At 46.8% G+C, this 21,375-nt stretch overlaps 1 protein-coding gene across 1 annotated transcript in view; it reads left to right on the top strand.

Moving 5' to 3' along the window:
- Positions 1–2,337: 2,337 nt before the first annotated feature.
- The window catches only part of LOC119379595 (peroxiredoxin-6), a 41,271-nt gene continuing 22,233 nt past the window's right edge, over positions 2,338–21,375 (top strand). Inside the window, exons 1-2 of the mRNA XM_037648901.2 lie at positions 2,338–2,548; positions 20,785–20,941. Coding sequence (XP_037504829.1) covers positions 2,457–2,548; positions 20,785–20,941 — 249 coding nt within the window. The 5' untranslated portion in view covers positions 2,338–2,456. The remainder of the gene's footprint in view (positions 2,549–20,784; positions 20,942–21,375) is intronic.

The following is a 21,375-nucleotide window of genomic DNA, read 5'->3' as shown; positions in this document are numbered from 1 at the left end:
TTTCACTTTCGTGTTATACCGATTCCTATGACAGAGGGAGGAGGAGGAGGAGGAATAAACTTTATTAAGAGAAACCAGCAGGTTTAAGTGGCCGGCCTGACAGAGGGATCAGCCATCTTTTTCTTTAGCTTTACCGAGATTGTTTATCTCCTTCAGGCAGAAATCCGTCACCGCCACCAAGACCACATTCGAAAAACCACTCTTTCGCAAGCGCTCTTTTTTGCATATTCGGGCTTTGGCTCATTCTGTTCTGGCACGATATCTTAGTGGCCTGCAAGATGCAATATTTTACTATATCACGCATGCCGACAGGGTTTCTTTTATCGCAGGGTTATAGAGCGAAATAAAAATAGCGAAAGGTAGGTGACATGGACATATTACCTCCTTTATCTTTCTATCACATGTATTCATTGGTTCCCTTTCTTCTGATTATGACATCGGTCAATTTTGTTCGGAGATAGGCTTTTTCGTAGAGTAAAGTAGAAAATAAGTGTTACACACTCTTGCTCCATCGCCCCTGTATTCGACATAAGGTGAGAATGATGCTTAAGCCGACACAGGTTCATTAAAGCATTTTAATTAGACAGAGTCAATTGCCTCCGAGGGCAGTTAAACTTTCCAGCTGGCTTGATGGAGTGTGATGACGTAACGCTTGTAGCACTTGCCTATAGTGGTAACCTTTCTCAAGTGACTCCATAATTTGATTCTCCATTTCACACAATCTGCATCTATAGCACTGGATTGGGTGAACTCATGCACGGGTATGGATCTGCCTCATCATCCTGAAAATTCCCGAGTTGGGCAGAAATCGAGTACTCGTTTTAGGCATGTCATGTACGACACGTTTAAACTCGTGCTTAGATCCACTAAGCACAGCCTTGAGGAGGCGGATATTCAGGGGTGAAGATTTTGAGCGCCTTCGGCAGTTTGCTAGATTCTACGCCTCTAGAGCTAAAAAAAGAAAAAAAGAAAACCTTTACTGGTACAGTATAACCACATGTTGCTGACGAGAGTGGCGCGCTTCGCAGCGCCTTTATGCGTTATAGAAGGTGTTTTTTTTTAGACAATACAGATTTTTAAAATAAAAATGATGTTATGACAGTCGGGACCCTGTCGTCTTCGCAAACAAACTCTATGCAGAGGCGGCTGTTGAGAAATTCTGATCGGTCGGAAAATGCTCTCGCGCGCATGTGCAGAATAGTTTGCAAGTGGCGGGTCACAGTGAGCATGAGCGCTAACTTCCGTGGTCCTGTAAACACGTCAAGTTGGAAATCTGATTTTCCTTGCGCGCGAAAAAAAAAAAACAAAAACAAAAAAACAGGCTACTCATCCCTGCCCCCCCCCCCCAAAAAAAAACAAACAAACAAAAAAAAAAACATGATGTTTGGGACCGCCACAGCTCGGTATGCGTGTTTAAAATGGTGAACAGGTGGCGTGTGAATTTAATAGCGCACTTCATTGTGCTCACCAACCCTTTCGTAACTTACAAACTGCAAACAAATATGCGTTTAATTGAAACTCTCGTTTTCTTGTATGTGTTTTTGTTTTTAGATGTGTCGCTGTTGCTTCTTTTGTTACTCTAACTTGGGCCGTGATGACTTCTTTTTCAAGGCTGCCTTTAGTTTCCAACACGATAATATGCCAGTCACGAGAGGTTAGCTTATACGGATAAATAAAGAGAGACGGCCCAAATTATGACTCATCGCGCGTGGTAGGAAGTGAAATAATGAGCCTCGCAGCTTCTCAGAACACCGCGAGAACTAAGAAAGCCCTCACAAACGGGCGGACGTAACTACAGCGGCGTACCTGAGGTTTTGCCAGCCAATTAAACGGCCTTTCAACACCCCAGACAATGAGTACGCTGCCTATTTAGCTACTGTAAGCCGCCACGTTCCATAACAAACCATAGGCGACCAGAACCAAACCAAACGAACAAGACACGCAGGTTGTAGCTAGCGCCCGGAACTAGGCCCACAAAGAGCGGCGGAGAGCGGAATACACGGCTACCATGAACTTGAACGCAAGAACGTACAGACGGGGCTCTAGACGCTGGGCACAGTGCCAATTCAAACCACGCGCTCTCTGTACAATCGAGCGAGGCACTATCAAAGTTTACAATACGCGATGGGGCATGCATGTGAGCAAAGGCAAGCGGCACCCCAGAGGTACGCCCGAAGCTGTGACACAAGCCGAAGCTACCTCCTTTCACGTCTTTCATATGTCCCTCTCCTCAAAATTCCTTCGCAAAGGAGTGCGCTTGTACAAGCGCCTCTCCTAGACTGCGCAAGCGCGCGGCGGCTAGAGGGTGAGAGAGCGGGCACCGCGACTGCGCGTGCGCGGCGCTGGGTGTGCAAGAAAAGGGCGTCTGCATTGGCGCCCGAAGCCAGTTGTGGAGCCCCTGCTCGGTCGTCGCACGTTGCTTTTCTGCATTCCCCGAACAAACAACGCTGGTGACGATGCCGCCGCTCAACCTTGGAGACCCATTTCCCAACTTCACCTGCGACACGACCATCGGCACCATCAACTTTCACGAGTGGCTGGGTGACTCGTAAGTGAACTGCCGAATCTGCGCGTATTCCCGGTAACGATTTCCACGGCGCGCCGGCGGCAAGCAAAGCCGGCTGTGTGTGCCAACGCAGCCGGCGTGGCTCGGAAAAGCGAGGGAAGCCGGAGGGGCGGGCGCCGGCGCGATTCTCGTGTCAAACTGCCGGCAGCGGCGTACCTTCTGCAGCGACTGCATGGGCGCCTGTGCTTGAAATGTCGTGGCATTGCGTGAATAGCAGTCCCCCATCACGCACGAGCAGCGTTAAAGGAGCGGCGCACGTGTTTTGTAAGCGTGAATATGGTGTCGGGGGCGCCGTATTTACGCTTCAATAACTGCTACTCGACAGACTATAGATATGTTGTTTTTCGAAAACATACTGCTTTGTTTGAGACAGATATGGAGCTATACGTTTTGATGAGCTTTATTCCTAAAAAAAGAATGGCAAAAAAAGAAAGGTTGACGATGTTGTATAATTGCTTTTGTTCCTACTCATGACTCCTTTTTTTTTTGTATATACCCACCAGGCAGAATGCTTGTTTCATCATAACATGTTCTCAACGTGATATTATTGAAGCTATGTTGTTGAAAAGCTGTCCTGTTGCCATTGCAGCTGTGATGTTTACTTGCCTCTTTTATTTCGCGGCTGGCGGAGGGTGCACAGCTGCAACTTGCCTCAGGAACCTCAGCTGCATAAACAGTCATTGCGCTTGTTTTTTGTTTTTTTTCTGACGGGCCAATAAGAGCTCGTAGTGATCAAAGCCACGTTTATAGCGAAGGCGTGGCAAAAGTGTTTGTTAGCCTGATGGTTCGTCAGTTGCTAGCTTTACATTTTTGTTGTTGTTGTTTAAACGGAGTACGAATACAGCTGGATGAACATGCTTAAAAACGTGCTCTGGAAGGGCCGCAAACTCCCGTCATAAAACAACCGACGTTTACGATCGCGCCGACTTCAGGCATTCGCACAGGACTCTTCGTAACAAGCGGATTTTTTTTTTTTGTTCAGTTGCGTTTATTAACACTTCGAGACGCCACCTAAGAACTATCTGTGAATGCGTCAAATTGGTACAGCATTATTTTAAGGCACTCTATATTCGATTGCAACAAAAATGTTATAATACGCTAATTTATGTGTCATAGTAATTAATCCTAATTAAATTGTAATGAAATGAACATTTATTGCGAACTTATTCATGCTCTGTTTTTGCATAAATAGAATGAAATCTAAGACTACAAATATAGTGCAAGTTCGTTTTCGGGTGTGCCCATTATGAGCAAAGATAATTATACTTTTGACTTGGCTCGCGGGAAGCGGTGCATCGAGCGACTCATAGAACATGATAGTGCCTTCAGAGAAGTGATCACATGCAACGTTACACTGCCAAATGAAGTTGAGTGAAGACAAATGTTTTATGCAGGAGGTTCAATTCATCCAAAGCTCAATGCATCTTGCTCATTCTTAGCCACTAGTCGATGAAACAAGTAAAACAAGTGGCGTACACAATTGTGTACATAGCGTCTCAAAGGGTTAATCACGTGTCGAGTCGAGCACCAGGATACACTGAAATGTTCTCTTGCGAGCAATTCCAACGTTAGACGCTCGCTCTCGTGAACGCAGGCTCATGCTTTTATGGCCGTTTTCAAAAACGTATTTTCGCGCCAACTGGCCTAAGCGGAAGATGTCGAGTGACGATGAACCGGAAAATGTTTGCTTGAAGGATTGGGTATCCGCGCTTCATTGAAGAATTGAAGTATTTTTAAACTGGCTGCGTCTGTGACGCACGTCCGGGCCCTTCAAATACAGCTGGAGCGATCATCCACTAGTGCAGTGGCCGGTCTAAGTGCAATGCGTGAGTATGCGGCCTAGTTTCATAAGATATCCACAGCACACAAAAAAAGAAACGAGCGACAAATACTAGCTTTATAGTTTTTCGCAATTTGTTTGCCCTTTTATTCTGTTTGTGTGCTGTGCACATCCTAAGTGTGAGCTTGACCAATTTATCGGTAATGCGGGTTCTGTAGATGGTCGTACGTATATAACGCTTTTGGCGTGATTCTCGCTCTTCTCCCGCAACACCAAGGGAATTCGGGTTTGCCTCCCAGGCTTGAGGCTGCAGGTGCCAGTACTGTTTTCTTGCACGGAAGCCGGCGTCACGCGTGGTGAATGCAAAAACGGCGAGTGCAATAACAATTAACCTAGTAGACATAAAATAAGTAAGCACAGTGATAAAACTAAAAAAAGAAGTACTGGATCGTAACATTTATCAGGTGGGGCCAAACTGGTTATTTTAGAACAAAAATAGGCCCAGAAAAATCATGGTGAATAAAAGAACAGAGAGCTACTGGATTCTAAAGTTAGTTTTCTAAGATTGTTACAAGGAGCACGAATGCAGAAGGCGTGGTCTTGCCTGTTCTCCTCACCGTCCTCGTGAGTACCGCGCTTAGCGCGAAAAAAAGTAAATAAATCTTGGCAAACATCAGAGGAAAAGGAGGCAAGCGAGTGCATCATTGACAATGTGCTTGCACAGCAGTGATGCCAACCCTAGGTATTTATCCCTATTTATCCCTAAATCTCGGGGTCGAGTATGACACTGACACTTGGGCGAGTTAGTACCGATTCATTTTTAGGAAAGCGTCGCGAAGGAAAGGGACGAAAAGACTGTTCGCGTGTTTTCAATCTTTTCGTCTCTTTCCGTCTCGCCGTTTCATCATAACAGAGGAAGTAGTGACATAAATGTTTGGCCGTCAGGGAAGTTGATCGAAAGTACGCAGGATGGCTATCGGCCAGTAAAAAGGGTCCTTGTATTTCAACTGCAAATCATGCAACGCTGATTGCAAATGTGGAAATCCAGAACTTGACCGCCACGTATGAAGATGCAAGCACAAGAAAGGTCGACCCGGTTGCCCACGTCTATGATTTCAGTGTGTGGGCAAAGTTAATTTGACAGATCAGCGTGTCTCTGTAGCAACTGACGCCATCTGCGAGCCGTTTATGTCACAACATTTTGTCCTGTGGCGCTGCGAGCGCCTGCCCTGTGCCAAAAGGGATGAGGAACACCTACGTACTTACTTACTTAATTGCTCCACAGAAAAATTTAGAACAAAGACCTTCAGCGGCTGCTAATATGCTGCTTTTTGCTCCTAGTAAGAGTCTGAAGAAATGGACCAGAGAGCGAAGTTTCGTTACTTTGTTAAAGGTGAATTAGGGTGAATAGCGACATAAAAAAAAGTGCAATCGAGATTTTGCTTGTACTCCAGAGAATTTTCGGGGGTGAATCTGGGGATGAAACGAGGACTTACGTTGGCATCGCTGGTGCGCACTGCAAGCGTGGTTTTTCGACCACAACGAACGTGTCAAGTAAACACACTACGAGCTTCGACTAAGTTTTCTTTCTTCGGGTTCTCCGACTCTAAGCGCACGAATGGTCTGCAGCAGAGGCACATCGTAGCGGGAGGGAGGCCCCCGGGTGGCCGTTTTTTCTCAGCGCGCTCATTTCCTGCTGCGAAATTCGGTGTCTCCAAAACGCTGGGAGGCCGCGGAGTATACGGCACCCCCCGCTACCGCTGCTCGTCCCAGCACCCCTCGGCTTCTTCAAGGACGCCCCGTTTTCTCGAGAAGTGGGTGGAGAGCACTCTGCAAACCCAGGCCATTTTTCACGCCCGAATGGCCCGCTGGCATCGCACCGCGCGATTGGCTGCCGCGACTTAGAACAACCGCCGCCTTTGGTGCGGCGCTTCAGGCGCCCTCTTGAGAATGCATTGAAAAAATCGTATCTTAGGCTGCGCTGAGTGAAAGACCGTTTACGAAGCAAATAAGGGACTAGGATAATCCGTCGCCTTCCTTTTTCTTTGTGTTGTAAACTTTCGTATGCAGTTTTTACTCGGGGCAGCGCGAGGTGAACAAAGATAAACTAACGCACTTTATAGCGTCACTGTAAAAAACTAAAAAAATGAAGCAAAGGAGCTACAGCTGGCAGTTCTTGCTGAAGAAAAAAATCTGATAAGAGAGAAAAACAAAAAAAAAAACCCGCACATCAACGTAAAAAGGCAGAGAGGTAAAAGATGGTGCTCTTGAATCCGGCGGCACATGCACGCTTCTCATTTTAGACAGTGTTCATATACATACGCACTGTTCTCAGCACCTTGCAGTGGTGGTGAAACTGCACCATTTTCGCCATTTCGCTAAAATTCTACCTCTGTGCGCCCATTCATGCGCATCTTGAGCCAACTGCGCCAAAGTTCATATTTCGCCTGCTTAAACAGCAGTGCAGCGTTTATGGCTCAAAACATTCTTGGTTTGTCACAAAATACATAGTAAATTTTGTATGCTGCCGCGGAACCCATTTTCCACTGATGGCGTTTCCTCGTTGGCCTTACCAAAATTTCCGTTATTGAATGCCCGCCATTTTCTGTATACTCTGAAAACTCGTATCGCTCTTATTGAGGAACTGCCGGTAATATGTAAACTCTGTTCCAGAAGTTCCGTGCAGCAGAGCCAAGGCTACACGACCCTCGAGCGCAGGTTGTTGCGAAGCGAGATGTAGTGCCCCATATACGTAGCCCGTTGTTTGTCCTGATGACTTTTGCAAGCGGTCTCGTCGGAGGATTTTTACTTGAAGGCTTCTCTGCGTGTTGTAGCTGTGGTTTGTATGACGATTTTGTCGCATTTTCTGTATAAAACAATTTTTGTGGCTCCGTGATACTGAAGAGAGTTCTTGCTTGTACGTGTTATAACATGCAAATGACGAAAGAAATAACGCTGTTGTGGCTCGTATGTGTTATGTTTTTACTTATAAAGTACGAAGGAATGGTACGACACTGTCTAAACTTTTATGAGTAGTCCGCACAGCCCGAGCGTCCACAGCGCCGCGGAGGACCCAGTCTTGGGTTGTGATTAGTCCGCGGTGGCAGATTTGGTCACTCCTTAGTCAAAATGGCGGCGCCTGGTTCACCTGTGCGATATCGTGCAAATATCTCGAAGACGCGCGCTTTTACGGTGCCGAGGAGGATATTTAACCGCTTTCACAATTACAGCTCATCTCACTGCGCAGTTGCACAGTGTCCCGAGACGCTCTTGCCGCTTTCGCTGCAGCGCTCGCCGCTAGCAGACGACAGGGCGCGGAAGGATACACTTAGATGTGCTCGCCCTCCTGATTGGTTGAGAAGGCCTGTAGCTTCCACAATGCTGCACGAAACTTCTGGAACAGAGTATAGAGAAGCGAGTTTTTAAGCGAGCCCTTATGCTTATTGTGCACGCGGGCCATGCGGCTGTGGCGTTTTAGGCACCGCGCGCTCTAAACGGGTTCTTCACGCATAATAATTCCTGGCGTTTTACATGTCAAAACGACGAGGCGTATTCACGCAAGTTAAGATTCGAACATATATATACAATAGTTAGATATTTCGCAAACTGAATGGTTCTATGTCAGTATCGTTGCGCGAGCGCATGTCGGACACGAAGTGGCACGTGCCGCTGCCGCTCGCGTGCATCGTAGCGCTCGTCGCGCACCGTCATTGCGAAACAAGTCACTCTCAGCAGGCAAAACTTTCGAAGTGTTTCCCGCCTTTGCACATCTTACAAATCATGCTTGCAAGTGGTGCTCAGTGTGGCCTCCCTATGCCCGCTAATCGCAAAATTCTGCGCAATGACTAATCTGGAGCGCCGCTAGCGCGTGAGTTTCTCCATGTTCACAGACTACGGAAGTGCGGATGCGGCTTGCTGTGGCTTCGGCGTTAAATCTGAAGTGCAGTGCAAATTTTTTTTTCTCGAAATAATAAACTGTAAATTAGTGGGAAATAAGGTATGTAGTGAGTCAGATGGAGAACACCGGCCAGCGGCGAATCACAAGTTGTGATAAAGGGGGGGGGGGGGAGGGGAGGAGGAAAATGGGGTGTCTGTAGCGGCAATCACCCCCTTCTCCTCTCGGAAACTAGAAGAGAAAGACATTTTGACACCTGTCACTCGTAGAAAGCGTATATGCTATGCTTGACTTGCACATCTTAATTGTGTGTTGCGTTCATGTGACATCATTTCGTGTAAGCAGCCAAATTTAATTACTGGCTGCTCTCTGGCTGTTGGTCTTGTCCTCTTGTTTACGTTAGAGCTGAATTTCGTGGTTCATTACTAAGAATTTGCACCAAATAGTTGCAGACTTACTGCTATAATTCTCCAAGTGATCCCAAACTCCATTCTTTTTCTGCTCCGAACCTACTCCGAAACAAATTTTTCAGCTCCAAAGCTGCTCCTAGCACAGTTACTTCTGCTACAAATCTTCTCCAAATAAGCTTTTTTTTCCTGCTCTAAAAATTGCTCCCAATGAAAAACTGGGTGGACCACCACTGAGCACGCATAATGGTGATATGGACCCAAATGCATAAAAAAAAAAGGCTGCTTCGTGCACTTTCCAATCACCTTCGAACGTTTCAATATTGAAACTGCAAGCCCTTCTCTTCCTTCTAATGAGGGCAAATTTTCATTATCTTTAGTAGGCATGCAATCTGCACAGGAGCAGTGAACTTAGTAACTTTTCTGCCGCTACTGTCCGTGCAAGTTCATTCTTTCCGTGTACATTACTCCACTGTTAAAGGGAACACTCGAATGAACACCCTTCATATTTCTGGCCCCCTAACGGGAAGTGGATGAGGAAACTTCGTTTGTGCATGGTACTGTTCTGTCAAAAGGAGTCGCAACTGTCAACCACCAGTAGTCTTATGCAAATCTAAGCCGCTATGCATTTGCAAGAGAGCGAAATGCGAACATGCCCTGCGTGCAAGTGTTCCCTTTAACAGTGGACCTGTCTGTACATGCTGGTTGGCAATTAATCTTGCCTCTTTGGATAGAACCATGCAATGTCACTATCGCTAATGGCTTTTACAAAACAGTTCATTGTCAAATAGTTTGGTTCACAAAAAGATTTCCATTGAATTTCAAATCTCGCTGGCGTTTTTTTTTTTTCTCTCAGTAAAAAATGATATCGCGATGCTTCATGCCGGTTCAGCATTTGTCACTCATGGGTCCTCTAAACATTACAGTGCGACCGAAATGCAGGCAGATTCTTCCTCCAGATTTTGACTCACTCCAGTCGCTGCTGCGCTTTCTCGGCGTTCCTTAAAGCGCATGTGTTAGCACCCACGTCTTTAAATAGTCCTCTGGGGCTGCTCAAAAAAAAAAAAAAGGAAAACGCCCAGGACGAATCGCACCTGAACATATGTTGGAACAAAAGTGCAGCAAAAAAAAAAAAAAGACTAATAATCGAGACGGTAAATTACGGAGAAGCCCTGTGGTTCTTTGGAAGATGCTTCCTGTGCAAGCTGCGTCAGGAGCGCATACCAGCTAGCCAGCAAGATAGGCTATGCTGCCACTGAGGCCAGAAGCAGTTATGGACCAAGTAAGATTCTAGGCATTCTGTGTGCCCAATTTTGTTCACAGGTTACGGTGAAAACATTTCTGAGTTGCATGCAGAACTTTCTCTCCCCTCCTAAGCTACTGGTATCGTACGCCGATTCTGCAGAGTATACTATGGCAGGTCTGTGTGCTACTAGTGTGCAAACTAGATGAGTGTACACACTACTACCATGCTTATAGGCTTCCTTTTGATAGCTGGCCATGGCCACTCTGGCCATAAGAAGGGGAATGGATCGAGGAGCCAGTTTTTTGTCAGGCACAAACGTAGAACGCCATAGATAGTGGGCATAGATAGTGAAACGAAGGAAAGGATACGGAATTTTATCAATAAATAATAATTCATGAGAGTTTTACGTACCAAAACCGCGATATCGTTATGGGGGACTCCATATTAACTTCTGTCACCTGGGGTTCTTTAACGTGCACCTAAATGTAAGCACAAAGGGTGTCCTTGCATTTCGTCCCTATTGAAGTGCGGCCGCCGTTCCCGGGTACCAAACCCGCGTCCACGAGCTTAGTAGCGCGAGGGGGTGTTATGTGTAGTTCAGTTATCGCATTTGAGCTAAAAACTACTAACAAAACATTCTGTGTGCTTTTCTTGGCTTCATATACCGTTCAGGTCGGCTTCACAACCGATTGCATCCACACACATGTCCAAAAATTGGCGCGCACAATAGGAGACCTTTTCGCAGCGCCATCAAGCAGACGATTGTCCTGCGCATACACGGCTCTAAAGACAGAAGAGAGGAGGGACTCAAAACTGCAATCGGATGAGCACTCGCACACTAGACTAACCATAGTACTCATCGCAAGGTCGGGACACCTCTTTCCCCTTCAGAGAAACCTTCGATGGGCCCGCAATGCGACCGCATAATTAGATTGAAGTACACGTTAAAGAACCCGATCTGGTCAAGTTTAATCCGGAGCTTCCCATACAGCGTACCCCATAATCGCATTGTGGATATGGCACGTATGCAGCTCCAAAATTAAATCTACCCTTCGTAACAAAAAAAAAAAAAAAAACGCTGGGGGTCCCGGCGGCACGGGAAATCTAACACAGTACCGCATACAAGGTGTATGTTTCTGGGTTAACGAAATTAGCGCCTTTCATAAACTGAAACCATTGTCGGAACCACTTCACCATCGCTGCCGTTGCGGCTATCTCTCAACTTTCTCGCTCGCGTGCAAAGGCGGCAATATGCATAGTCGTGGCGGGACGATGCAAGCCAGCTGTACCCGTCAACTTCGGATAAACGGACGCTCCTAAATTCCATTTTCTGTACGTGCTGTTTAATGCCACACGGGATCTGTACATGAATTCGTGCGTTTCACTGCCTACAGTAACATCTGTCTTCGCCTGGGCTGTCCAGATGTGCGCATGTGCGTGTGCCGCATAGGCACGTGTTTCTATCTACCGTGGTGCTCGTGTCAATGCATGTGCGGGATTGCGACTGAGCGCCATATTTTACGGTAGATGCACCTTAACACGCTTGCTGATATGCTTAAACGGTAATGCGCTAAACTTCAGTAATATCGACGTCTTGAACCGCCTTTTTAAGCCGCATTTTGCTGAAACTGAGTTCGCTGAATGAAAAGACTTCGCGTCGCCTACAAACGGTATAGAATGTGTTTTATGAACAGTAGCGTCGCATAACTATTCGTAGAGTTCGAAAATTGACTAATTTACCGGTGGTCAACATTAATTCGAAGATTCTCAGACTAAAAGAGGCGCACAGCTGCTTGAGTCGATTGTCGGTCAAAAGACGTGCGGCGTGTTTCCGCGCCATTGATGTCCTGTCCTCGCCGCTCATCCTCCTCAAACAGCGAGCTGAGGACTGAAGAAACTTGTCACGTGACTCGCCAGGCCAATTGGGGAGTCTGTTTTGCGTGAAGACTGCGCCTCCTGTGCGATCGAGCCCTTTTTAGCAGCGTGACAATTTTGCATAATGCTATTCTAATCTCATTACCTGCTTAAACGATGTCGTGAAATGAAACTATTGCGTGTATTTCTCAGTTTGTCTATGCCCGATCGCCTTGATCATCGCACTCCACGGCGTGCCCAGCCCGGCCAGACCTGCCTAAGGCGCGATAATTGCGCCAAAGGTATACTAGAAAAACAAAAGTATTCATGAAACGTGATCTGTAGAAAACACGGCCCCCATTGTCATTGTCCTTTAGCATCGCTCGCTCTTTTTTCCTTTTCCGTGAAATTGCTAAGCTCCTAAAGCAAAACGAAAGCCGCTGTTACGACAAAGGAGCGTCGGTTCACTCAGCATCATCTATCCTTGGCCCCTGCCCTCATTCCATGGTCCTAGCAGCATTATCTCGGTTACGTCAACAGCGGGTGCGCTGCCTACTCTATAGGCTATCGACGAAATCCGTTTACGAGTGGCTTGAGTTGAGCCTCACTGACCGCTGGCCTGCAAAACATTTTTTTTTGTTTTCAGCGCTGACAGTGCCTATGTGGAGCGCCTTCTTCCGCTGTCTTGGTGAGAAAAGCGGGCTTTCAAGGGCTCGCATGCGATTTCTTATCGCTTACCTTTCGCGTCCGCTTTTCGGATATCTCTTCGCGGCACCTCTTCGAGTACTGGCGGGCTGCTGCGAATGGGCTCCGTCGTCCCAGCTATTTCAGATCTTCGGCGAGATATCTCTGACGCCGGGAATTGTTACCCTGAGCTGCGAGGCTGTTTGTTATCAACGTTATAAAATGTCATTGTTAGTGGGAGAATGACTATCAGTAGAGAGAGAGAGAGAGAGATTTTTTGGGGTTGCTTGCCATTTTCAGAGTCCTCTTGTTTCCCATCTGAAGATATCCAAGCTGTCGTGTTTGTTATAGGTCGGTGTTTACGTAAAAAGTTCAAAAAAAAAAAATCGGGAGAAAGGAGTGGCAGTCCTGACGGCGGATTTTTTTTTCAGTTTTTTTTTTTACTGAACGATATACCTTTACAAAGAAACCAATGGCCTATCATGGATACGGTAGTTTGGATTATGTATGCTGCATAACGTTTGCTCTATATTAAACTTATTCTATTTCATGCATGCATGGCTGCAACAGCCCGAATCTTGCATATAGGCGCGGTTGCAGCCCGTTCACTAACTCCTCCGATCGGTGTGCTTTGTATCTTATCTCATGACTGTCTGGCCGTTTGTCGCGCCTCTTTAGAAGTCGACGGCGAGTTGCAGCTGGAGGGAGAAAGTTGACACTCAATATGCGTTCAAGTATCCCAATCAGTAGGACTAGACTTCTTCTGCTTCTAGCAGGAATATTTCAGTTTTTCATGCAAGTCTCTTGTGTGATACTTCCTCTAGTACGGCGCAGTATACATTGCCTCCTGAACAGAGCCAGACAGGCATCTGCATGGCGCACGCCTGGCGATGCGCATGTATTGCGCGCAGCTGGGAACACCGCGCGGCACTGTATTATATGCTCGTACCGACGAGATGGCATTAGGATTGCTTTATTTGCGCCTATAGCGTGTGGCACTGCCGTCTATAGCTTGGAGGTCGAAGGAAATCAAGCGCTTTGAACGACGGATAGCTTCCCAAGGATGCTAATGAGGAAATTCTGTTGCAATTTCCGGCGTGGTCTTATTAGACTTTAAACTGTACTTGTGTTGCTTTTATGGCTTGTGCATTGTCACGTTGACACTATCGCTCATTTTTCAAAGCCGATTTGTTATGTAGTAATAATTAGCCACATTTAGCGCGTAGGCGCTAGCAATAAGTCATATAAAAACATTGCAAAGAAAGCTTTGGGTTTAGCATACCAAACTTACTATTATATATTAAAACACTTATGAAAGCCGTGCTAATTACGAAAAAAAAAACTATATTTCGAGAGAAGGTTCTAAGTGTCGGGATATATTTATGCGCTACTAATGCGTAATGGTATGAATAGTTGAAAATGTTGCGCCCCACAAAATATTGGAACACAACATTCAGAAATTTCACGTGATGCACCGAAGGTGCGGATAACAAACGACGCTGCAGCTGTGGTGACTTCTTTAACACAATCCATGCCAAATCCTCCATAAATACCAGTCTACAGCTTCTGATATTCTAAACAGCTGCGCTGGTGCAGTGGTTGCGGCGCTTGGCTCCATGACCCGAAAGTCGTGCGTTCGATCCCGGCCGCGGCGGTCGCATTTCGATGGAGGCGAAATGCTAAAAGCCTTTGTAATAAGATTTATGTGCACGTTTAAAGAATCACAGGTGGTCGAAATTTCCGGAACCTTGCACTATTGCGCACCTCACAAGCATGTCGTGGTTTTGCCACTTAAATCCCCATATATTAATTCAGATTTCCATATTGGCTGAACGATTGCGGGATCAGCTATTACCTGGTATAAAAACAAAATGAAATGTTGTTAGAATTCTCGGTGATTGATATGCGGCATCACTGTTATACTTGCGCATGCCTACAAACCGTTTTCCTGGGAGAAGGAATGGAGCCCCAAACTAGCGCGACGCAACGCCGCCATAATCACACTGGTATGTGCGCGTGGCCGTGCATGTGAGTGCCAGCTTTGCACGGCAGTGATAAGTGTCCCAGCTGGAGTATAATTAGAGCTTGCCCACGGACTGTTTGAAATTTCTTACCCAAAGCACGTATTATGGCGATTGAAAGAAACGCAAACGGTGCGGCATCTACATTCACTGCTGTTTCGCATTTCTTTTCAGGGGGTTGTTGCTTGGATGGTAATAAAAAGCAGTCATCCATGCTACATGCAATCAAGAACCACTCTAGCATCTTTTTATTGCCACCAGTGTCGCAGCATGATGAAAATAGCGCGCCACGCTCTTCGAGTTTATTTCAATTCCCCCTGTGCAGTGCGCAACATCATGCCTAATCGCACATGCTAGCGAAATGTCGTGTATTAAATGGCTCTGCGATCACAATATGGAAGCGTTCCTTAGAAAACTGTCTTTTATATGTTCCCGAGTTAGGAATGGGCAACGTACGCTAAATACGCAAAAAATTAAATAAAATGAGGAATTTGAGCTGCGCTGCAAATTACCCGCCAAGAATACCGAAGAAGCCACAATTTTCTAATTACGGCGCACACATGAAATTTTACTAGCGTTTCTGCAGTTCTCTGGAGCTGACCGAACGCCTGTTTCTCTCTCACTCTCTTCGGCAGATGAGGCGCACCCGAGTATTTGCATCACGTCGTCCAACGGATAAGCGCTACGATGCAATAAGGTCTTCAATTGCGATTGTGCATTGACGCATTCGCCAGGAGCGGCGGCCGTCATTCGCATTTCGTGTTCCGCCTTCCTTAGCGTTGTTGAACATGTTTCCCATTTGAAGCTGAAGGCATCGCACAAATGCAGCAGGCAGTGAATCTGGCTTCCGGCAGCGGTCTGTGCGCAACTTGCAGCAGCGGCTGAACGAGCGACGTCAGTTCGTCACCGGTTTGGGGCGGACAAGGCTGCATCAATTATGAGACACACGGGGCGTGTCAGGCGCTGTGTGGTGCGTCTTTGTATGTCGCTGGCTGCTACGCAAGCGGGCGTGTATTGACGACCCAGTGACATCCTCTTCCTCTGCCTGTCTATACTCCGCAGCGCTCGACGTGAGCCGACGCAAACTTCACGGACGAGTCGAGCCTGTGCGGAATTTCTGCACCACGGAAGTAGTGTCCGAATCTCGTGCCGTATTCGCGAGACGTTATATTAGAACTGCTCGTAAGAGAAAACTTGAGCCCATTCTGATGATAGACTTGTCACTATAGCAAAGATCGAGGCCGCCGCTGTAATCGGGCCCTGCTGTTATGATTTTGTGGCAACTTTCTGGCAAGAAACACGCTGTCCACTGAAGAATGCGCAGAGCAGAGTGCAAACGTATTTAACGCCACTGCACCACCACTCGTCCTTACGTTTGTGGGTAAAGAGCATTCGCGATGCTGATAACCTGATGGTAGATTCAATGAAGAACAAATGAAACTTCGGGGTTTAAATGGCTCCTCAAACAGCTCAGTTATCGGAGACTTCGCATTGGAGAGCAACCCCGTTCTGGCGCTTGGAGTTGTGGGCACTCGTATACCTCTAAAAGGTGGCCTCTCCTTTTCGCTCTTTTCTTTCACTCTCCTTCCTCCTCCCCGCATCGACGCTGGGCCGTGCTCCCTTATGGTTTGCAGAAATAATCGCCCTTACTGTATTCAAGCCACGACTACTAATCGTGGTATTGGGACGTAAAACCGCACAAATTATTACGTTAAGTTTAGTCACCTGAAGTTTCCCACTGTCACTCACGGTATACGGTATACGCGATCATTGTTGTATTGCGCCTCAGTCAAAATGCGGCCGCCATGGGTGCATAGCAATCGAAATAGAGAGCTCTCAGTGACCAGCCTAAAAGCCATAGCCGCAGACGCGCCGCAGCTTCGATGAAAATGTCCTCGAACGCTCGACGAAGAGGCGTTTGTCCTTTCTTTGCTTTTTGGCAGGACTTCGGGAGCTTGTATGATTTCCTAATTCTTAGCATTAGCTGTTCTGTTTCTGACGTTTGCTCAGAGGGAGCTACATCTACTGATTTGAGAGATCGACGGTGAGCAAATGCGGTTTAAAAAGCTGCTAATTTCAGTGTACAGATGAGGCCTTTCAAGGGAGTAAACACGCAGCCATGAGCGGGCACCTTCCTGCTGTATTTGTTTTTAAATGCGAAGCATTTCTTGGCGAACTTCTGCGACTTTGACCGTATCTATCTATCTATCTATCTAGCTATCTATCTATCTAGCCGCCTACGACTTCGTGCTCTCCTGGTCGCTTGGTTAATCGAATGTGCACCAAAATTGGTATGGCGTAACATGACTGTATGACGAACATAAATGACAAGTCATAACATGAAAATCATGACACGCATGTCATGTACAGCATGGCTTACGTGCCGCGCTCATGGGGCGCTGGCGGCCGTTTCGCTAGATTGATATGCACCGAAATTGGTATCTTGCGACGTGACCGTGTGACGAACATAAATAACACGAGTTATCATGACACGCATGTCATGTACAGCATGACTTACGTGCGACGCTCATGGGGCGCTGGCGGCCGTTTCGCTAGATTGATATGTACCGAAATTGGTATCTTGCGACGTGACCTTGTGACGAACATAAATGACACGAGTTAACATGAAAATCATGACACGCATGTCATGTACAGCATGACTTACGTGCCACGCTCATGGTGCCCTGGCGGCCGTTTCTCTAGGTTGATCGACCCCCAAGTTGGTATTGCGCAACGTTACTGTGTGACGAACATAAATAATAGGAGTTAACATGAAAACCATGACACGCATTTTCCTCAATGACATACAAGACGATGTATGCAGCTCTTTGCTGGCTGCTTCGCATTACATCGTTTCCCACAATGCGTGGGATCTGCCGGCTTTTTTTTAATCTTAATATTTCTCTGGTGGAGCAGGTTTAGGTCTCACTTACCCCAGTTATCTCATTGCTCCTTTGTCTTTTTAACTTTGTGTAGAAGATCGCATGGCCTGCGTGAGCGGTGCATGTATGTTCTGCCTTTCATTTTCTCACACAATTGCCCATGAATATGTGAGACTTTGGCTCGCTGTTTCCATCAAGTTATGCTAGATAATCGGCCTTGAACGTGCTAAAACCAAATGCTTCCGCTTACTCGAGACATCTCGTGTTCATAGAGCGGTGTACAAACCGTGAAGAAGCAGCTGAGGCACGGTGCTCGCGTGTATAAATTGTTGATGTATATGTGCAGGCTCGTGTGTTATAAGTGAGAGCGTCGTTGGAGCTCAAGTAACAGCACTGCAGCGCCCTAGCGCAAGTGACTCACGCTGCGTAGCAAAACTGTGGCCATGCATATGACGCGAGACCGACTCGTTGACTCTCCCGGCAGGCTGCGCCTGCGCAGCGGGAAATGTCACTTGCCCTCCTTCTATAACCAAGGACGACGATGGGTTAACAGCTACCCAGGCGGAGTGTAGAGAAAGAGGCCGCCGACCCGCTTGACTATATCTGGCTTGGCCAACATCCAAGCGACTGACTTGATCCTCTCGTATACACTTCGCCACTTGATAAACAGCTTAATAATAATAATATCTGGGGTTTAACGTCCCAAAACCACCATATGATTATGAGAGACGCCGTAGTGGAGGGCTCCGGAAATTTCGACCACCTGGGGTTCTTTAACGTGCACCTAAATCTAAGTACACGGGCCTCGAACATTTTCGCCTCCATCGAAAATGCAGCCGCCGCGGCCGGGATTCGATCCCGCGACCTTCGGGTCAGCAGTCGAGTGCCATAACCACTAGACCACCGTGGCGGGGCTGATAAACAGCTTCGCTCGTAACTATATCTGCAGAGCCGAAAACGCAAAAGCTTCAGGAGCGCCGCATCCGAGGAGGAAAGAAACAAAACTTTCTCGAAGCTAATGTCGCCGTTACCGAAGTGAATGATGCAGTATATTCATTGCTTGTCTAGATTCCAAACTTGGTGTCAAAGTGGCAAAAACCATACAACTACTCCAGAGCATTCGTGCGCCGGAAACGCTGTTGCGGGTGGTTATATGGCGGAGGGCAAATGTTTTGAAGTAGGAGGTCCGCCCAAGAAAATGTATTTTGTATCTGCTAACGCTTGCTGCAAGGAATTCGAGAATGCACAGTGCAGCTGGTGTGCCACGTGTGGCCAGTTCACTGAATATGATAGACAATCTCACTTTCTCTCAAATTCCGTGCACAGGTTCAAGGTGCCTGTGAGGATGGCACTGCGACTTCCAAAGCACCGAAACTTCGCACATTCTGCGTTTAATGCGGTTTCGTCAACATTATCTGTGTCAACCTAATCCACTCGATTCCAGATGTCTGCATAAACGTTTTAAAATGGACAGAAATACACCAGTAAAACATCATGGAAATCACGATGACTCAAAACTAATTATGTTATAAAAATTACTATTATGATTATTAAGTGTAGATTAAATATGATTTTTCTGTTACTCGCTGGAGTATCATCATTTCGCGCCGTGAAAAAAAATGCTTTTTTTTAAATATTATAAATAATATTTTAAATAAGTAAAATTGGCAAATTGTATGTGTGCTGTTTTAACTTGTCGCTTGCTCGCTGCACTTGCGGCGTCTTCACAGCTGACTTACAACAAGGACGTTCCTCTACAAATATTCACCGTTCTAAGTCACGTATAGCCCACTGTATGCATTCTTGTCTGTACACTCGGTGTAACGATTAGCGCCGTGTAAACACTGTTCTCTCTGCCTGTCTCTCGGGCAGAACGCCGAGATAGTAACAACGATGCGTTCAAATTTGACATTGAGTGAAGCCGTGAGAACGTTCACACTTCCGCACCCTCTATGTGAGTTTGTCGGCGTTTTGTTGCTCGCGGAGTCATGTCTACTCTTCCTTCCTTGTTCTTTGTCTCGCGAAACGGGCTTTCACATAATGGGCTGTCCGGCGGGGTGGAGGGAATGTGCCACGGAAACAATGAAGCAACTACACAGTGTGCGACTGCGGGTAATTGGCTTGCCGGCCTTGCCTGTTTAGGTCTCGCGTTCCATGCTTTCATGCGATCAAGGACGCCTGCGAGGCGCGGCGTCGAATGGAGATGCGTGGTGGCGTCAGATGCTTGAGCTGAATCAAATGTAATACCCGATGCTTGCGCAGGCAGAATGAGGTAACCGCACCACCGCCAAGGCCGCAGCATGACAGCTCTGCAGTTTTTTTGCTCCACACCATAGCGCAAACCAGGATATCCCACGCAGATAATATATTCAAATGATGGTTCGAGGTCTTTTTGACAAATTGGCAATGGACGGGAAATCGAGCTGAGTGCGGCTAACATGGAACCTTCACGTGCGAAGCTGGATGGAGAATTAAGTGTTGCTATCACAAGACTTGAACCAGTCGTCCATCGAAATTACTGTCATTTGCCGGTACTTGTCCCAAAATGTATGCAACCCTTAGCATTCCCACTTAGGGTGGTGTCTATTTTGGAGTTACCTGCATGTATTTCCAATCTGTAGCATTATCTGTAGCCCTGGCGTAACGCTTACAGGCGCTCGTGCGTGGCACAATTTCAATGGAACTAGCGACACCACTTTTGCTTGTATTTAACGCGAGAACATGCACTACAATGTGGCATATTTCCCTTACGCATGCATCGCATGCGTAATGCACGGATGGCCTGTGGATACAATGACACTAAAGCGCAACGGCAAGTTTGTGCAATAGCGCTCGCTTGCTTTGATCAATGAGCATTATCAGGGCGAACAATTTTGTAATCCTGACATAGCCATAGCAGCAGACTGTGACGAAGGCACTGCTGCAATTATTACGAACACGTAATTAATTTCACAAGCCACTGTTGATTGAAGTGGCGTTCGTTGGGCTGGATGGTTGACCCTGTGCTGTGTAAGTTGTCCATAATAGTGGCTGGCTGTGACCGCGTATCTGTGCTTCCTGTGTCTTTTTTTTTTCTCTCCACTTTCCTATTTCTGCCTTCCCTGTTTCACACTATAGGGTAGCCAATTGGGTCGTACATTCTCGTTAACTTTCATACCTTTCTTCTTCTTCTCTCCCTCTGTCTTTCGTAGTGTTGTGGAATATATTTCTCAAGACTTGCTACGGGCTCAACCGCCCTTACTATGGGTCATCTGTGAAAAGCTTCAGCGCAAGGTGCATATAACTTCATTATTTCAGCTGTGTTGATATGATCTTTTGATTCGTCAGTTCTGTCGCGTGTGAAGTTGTCGCCGCGACGCGGTATCGATTCTTTGTGTCTTATACATTAGATTTCATGTTACTAACTGTTCCTTAATATTATTAACTGCTCTATGTTCCGACCTGTGCAGGTGGGGCATCCTGTTCTCGCACCCAGCCGACTACACGCCAGTATGCACCACGGAATTGGCCAGGGCCGCCCAGCTTGCGCACGTCTTCGAGAAGAAGGGCGTAAAGATAATCGCCCTGTCCTGCGACAGCGTCGACAGCCACCACGGATGGATCAAGGTGCGCAACTGGTAGAAATGAGACCTACTGCTGTGACGTTTTCGAGCTTACTACACATCGCTACACAAAGTTTCCTCGCAGTAAGATGTGGGCGGGAGCGTCTTGACACGTGACCTAATGCGTTGAGCCTGTTCGAAACCGCTTCATATCGTGTGAGGAAGTCCTCTTGTTTCCCTTACTTCCGCATTATTCAATGAGCAGTAGTTTATTCGTCAGCGCTAACTTTTTTTTTTACCATATCTGCGTCATATTGTGTTTAAATGATAGCGTCCTTGTTCCGGGGAATCATTATGGCCGTAAGCTGGCCGTCATGGTTTTTCGACATTTTTACGAAAGTTATCGCATACCATCTACTCCGTTGGAAATATATTTTGCCGGATGGGGATGATTACTGCTCAAAGGCTTGTCTGCATCGAAAGGCCAGGGCACTCGCA

Source organism: Rhipicephalus sanguineus, chromosome 1, assembly GCF_013339695.2.
Source record: "Rhipicephalus sanguineus isolate Rsan-2018 chromosome 1, BIME_Rsan_1.4, whole genome shotgun sequence".
Taxonomy (NCBI): Eukaryota; Metazoa; Arthropoda; class Arachnida; order Ixodida; family Ixodidae; genus Rhipicephalus; species Rhipicephalus sanguineus.
The sequence above is the reverse complement of the archived record's forward strand: the minus strand, read 5'-3'. Positions and strand labels throughout refer to the sequence as shown.